The sequence below is a fragment of the Anguilla anguilla genome, chromosome 18 (genome assembly GCF_013347855.1).
Source record: "Anguilla anguilla isolate fAngAng1 chromosome 18, fAngAng1.pri, whole genome shotgun sequence".
Taxonomy (NCBI): Eukaryota; Metazoa; Chordata; class Actinopteri; order Anguilliformes; family Anguillidae; genus Anguilla; species Anguilla anguilla.
Window position 1 is genome coordinate 24,431,706 of NC_049218.1, and position 4,115 is coordinate 24,435,820.

The 4,115-nt window shown below is 41.8% G+C and overlaps 1 protein-coding gene across 3 annotated transcripts; it reads left to right on the forward strand.

Moving 5' to 3' along the window:
* Positions 1-303: 303 nt before the first annotated feature.
* On the forward strand, positions 304-3,740 carry zgc:171579 (uncharacterized protein LOC557116 homolog). 3 transcript variants are annotated; one of them, XM_035399676.1, is made up of 3 exons: positions 304-536; positions 1,210-1,323; positions 1,492-3,740. In XM_035399676.1, exon 3 carries the CDS (start codon positions 1,499-1,501, stop codon positions 2,528-2,530), a length of 1,032 nt encoding a protein of 343 aa, XP_035255567.1. In that variant the 5' UTR covers positions 304-536; positions 1,210-1,323; positions 1,492-1,498; the 3' UTR covers positions 2,531-3,740. The 3 variants fall into 3 exon arrangements, with proteins under 3 accessions (XP_035255567.1, XP_035255568.1, XP_035255566.1); XM_035399677.1 differs by lacking the exon at positions 1,210-1,323 and having other exon boundaries at positions 1,499-3,740; XM_035399675.1 differs by lacking the exon at positions 1,210-1,323 and having other exon boundaries at positions 306-536.
* Positions 3,741-4,115: the final 375 nt, after the last annotated feature.

Here is a 4,115-nt window from a genome sequence, read left to right on the forward strand (position 1 = left end):
AATTTAAATGGCTTTCTTTTTTGTACAAGATCCTAAAATTAAAAGGACAAACAACCAACATGTTTTCTCAAAAAATATGGACTTTTTATAACAATTTTTGGAGCTGAGAAACATGCAAAAGCAAATTAGAGAACACAACTCTGGTTTGCTGCCAGTGTGTTGTGTTGCATATGATTCAGTCATTTTTTTTCAGTTCCTGATTATGAAATGTGTCCTTTCAACATTCTTTGACAGATTTCTGTTTTGTGTGTGTGCGTGCATGCACGTGTGTGTATGTGTATGTGTATTGATGTGTTTTATAAATATTAAATATTTCACTGCTTTTTTTTTGCAGTTCAAATAAACCTACTTTGGACATTGCTTACCTTGTTGTATGGCTAACTGCCCTACTGACACACATAAATACACATGCGCACTAGAGATGGTGGGGTGCAACTAACCACAACTGCATTACAATATATCCTGTTAAACCATCACTGTGAGTTTCTGACTGTCCGTTCTCCAAACATCCACAGCTTGCGATTACCGCCTCCTGAGTAAGTTATCATTTCATTGAATTTAGTCAAGCATATAACATTAAAAATATCGAGTTTTAATTGCATCTGGTTGATACATTCATTACTAGGTTTATGGATTAAGCACACATCTGCAGATGAAGTAATACTGTTTGAACAGGATGTGAACTGGCAATACCGTGAATACCGTCAAAAAACAATAAGCATAAGATTAAGGAGGTACAAAACAAAACCCTTGGAGTTTTAAATAAATGTTCATAGTTGTGCAAAAAGTGTTTGATAGCAAAAAACAGTTTGATCGTCAGAGCTCCATGTTTGGGACAAAGACATTTTTTTCTTGATTTGGCTCTGTACTTCATAAATTTAGATTTGTAATCAAACAATTCACGTGATGTGTTAAGGCGCATAAGAAGTGTAATGTATATTTACTTGAAGCTCCTCAGGATTTTGAATTAAATGTTCCTACTGTGCTTAGTTACAACTTTAACTTTCCAATCCTCATTATTTGTAAATAATAGCTTAAAAAAATGATAACCTACAAAATGCCAAATTATAAGTGTTACATGAAGTTGGAAATGGTCATGGAATTAATACAATGTAAGGTGTTTTCTGATCTTTTGCAATGTCAGGAAAAATAATCTTGTTTCAGTGCAGTAGACATGACAATGATGCACATTAACTGCATGTTCTGCAGGCAAGTTGCTGTCTCCCTTCTAATCTGAAAGGAATCAGTCTCCGCACCCATTTTCTATTCAACTTTTCAAATGATAGATCTCAATTTTGCAAAAGGAGTAACATCCATGTCAAGGTAATACACTGGTAACCATTGTTTAATGGAATTTTCCAGACAAAAAATTTGTTCCGGGATAGCGCATCTATGTAAAAGTAAAGAAGCAAAAAGTGCCATACTAAAAAATAAGTGAATAAATAGATACATTTGGAGCATGTATTCTTAGCATGCCGGTTCCATCACCAGATGACAGATGGATTTCGCCCCAAACCTGAACTCTTCCGATGGCTTCAGCATGGCGAGAGCGGCCAACGTGTGCGACATCGACTTCAGCCAGGACACCGTGTTTCTCCCCGTCCTGTACGGCATCTTCTTCACCGTGGGGCTCCCCCTGAACCTGCTGGCCATGTACGGGCTCTACCGCCTGATCAAGTCCGAGAACGTGCTCCCGGTGTACCTGATCAACCTGCTCCTCTCCGACCTCCTCCAGCTGCTCACCCTGCCGCTGTGGATGGACTACTACAGCAGTGGGCACCGCTGGCGCTACGGGCCCCAGGCCTGCCAGGTGATGGCCCTGGTCTTCTACGTCAGCATCTACGCCAGCATATTCTTCATGTGCGCCATCGCGCTGGAGCGCCACCTGGCGGTGGCCCGGCCGTTCCGGTTCCAGGCGGCGCGCAGCCTCAGGAACGCCCGCTGGGTGGCGCTCAGCCTGTGGGTGGCGGTGGCGGTGCCCCCCTCCGTCGCCCTGAAGGTCCTGTTCCCCGTCTCGGAGGACTCCGCCCTCTGCATCGAGAAGTACCCGTCTGAGCAGGCCTTCGTCACCTACCGCCTGGTCACCCTGGTCCTCTCCTTCTTCCTCCCGCTGGCCTTCATCGCCGCCCTCCACCGGGCGACCCTGCGGGCGCTGGCGGGCGTGGGCTCCCTGGCGCGGGGGGAGAAGAGGCGGATCCGCGGCCTGCTCACCCTGCTGGTGGTGACCTTCGTGCTGGTGCTGGGGCCCTACCACCTGGTCGGCTCGGTGAAGTACGTGGGGCTGCTGTTCCGCCCGGGGGACTGCGAGTGGGAGGACGCCGTGTACCTGCCCTACCAGGGCGGCCGAGCGCTGCTCTGCCTCAACAGCATCCTGGATCCCGTCTTTTACATCTTCCTCCGCGGCGACTTTAGAGAGGCGGCCCGCAGGTACGTGCCCTGCCTGAAGAGGGCGCAGTGGTTTGCCAGCCAGGAGAGGTCCTCGGACCTGGGGGAGAGACCCACGAACTCCACGCAAGACCCCGAGATGTGAAAAATGAGCGGTCGTTAGAGTTAGCATGTTGTTCAGCCCTTTATTTGCTTGCGTTGTTTTTATTGAGCAGGGGAGGCCAGTCTTATGTGAAAGGGGCCAGTGTAGGTACAGGTTTTTGTTTTTGGTTCAGCATTATGTAATGTAATGCATTAAGACACCTGATTCTGCTGATCAGTATCTTGTTTGAAGGTGGTGATTAATTAAATAGTTGAATCAGGTGTCTTAGTGCTGGGCTTAAACAAAAACCTGCAACTGCACCAGCCCTGTTCGGAAAATATTGGACATCCCCATGATAGAACATGTGAGATATACATGTAAATGCTAAATGCTATAATGGTAGAAATCACTGCCATTTTTTTGTGTTTCATATGATTCAGTCATTCTAAATTTAGTTCCTGATTATGAAATGTTCTTTCAACATTTTTGACAGATTTGTGTGTGTGTACGTGCGCGCGCGCGCATGTGTAGATCTTACTGCTTACCACAGTGTATATTTTTGCATCATTTGCTATGTATTGAAAATAGTACACCGCTTATAACATTCCAGATGATTATTTTAAGCTTTTTTAAATATGATGCGTATCATTTCTTTTTTATTTTTTGAATAGTTAAAATAAATTCTCATTAACTTTATTAATTATAACTTTAAAAGTTATAATTATAACTTTATTATCTTAATAGTAGAAATGTGTGGAAGATGGCGCATTCCATTTTACAACTTTTATTTAATGTTTGCTATTTCAGTTAGGAAATCTTCAATTCACAGCTCACATTAAGGTTTCAACAATAATGATTGTAGTAATTAACTTCTGACTGCTTTCATTAACTATGCATTACTTTGAGAAAAAAGAAGCTCCATGTTTCATTTCATCAGTGAGTTCTGCAAAATGACCTGCCATATTGTAGATAACAGGGTTTCCATATTTATGGATTGTGTATCAGTGTATTATGTTTAGTGTAGCTGTGCCTAATCTTACCACTTTTTCATTGTGTGTTCCATTTTGTAATGTCAGTTACTGGCTATCAAAATCATTCTTGTATGTATGATAGGTTGTTTAAAAAAAAAAATTGATATATATATATATATATATATATATATATATTATATGTATATATATTTTGGTATTTTTGATGTACAATCTGTTCTGCCTGCATATTTATTCCGTCTGTGCTGGTCCCAATCTTGCCATTCCATGAAGCCTGAGCTCACCATGCAATCAAAAAAATAAAAATGCGACATTTGACACCTCAGAAAAAATGGTTGAACTCTTACGTGTTTAAGATGACCGGTGTTGTACATTATTTTCCTTTATTTTTATGTGGAACTATTTTTTATAGGGGGGAGGGGGGTACACTTACTTGGACGGAGGATGATTAATATTAAGATTAAAATGATCACAACATCAAAGTTTTAATAGTGAAACAGTGAAGAGTTTTTGGAATGATTTTCAGTGTAGAATATGCAGGAGGATACAGACATAGTGCTTCTACTGGCACCTCTAGGTGCCGTTACATTAGGTTACAACTTGAAACATACTTAAAAACAGAAACTTCACATTGTGCCGCAGTTAAACCTACTGAAAAT

Excerpts from the sequence above, each read along its gene's own strand:
- zgc:171579 (XM_035399676.1), top strand. The coding sequence starts at position 1,499 with ATGGATTTCGCCCCAAACCTGAACTCTTCCGATGGCTTCAGCATGGCG.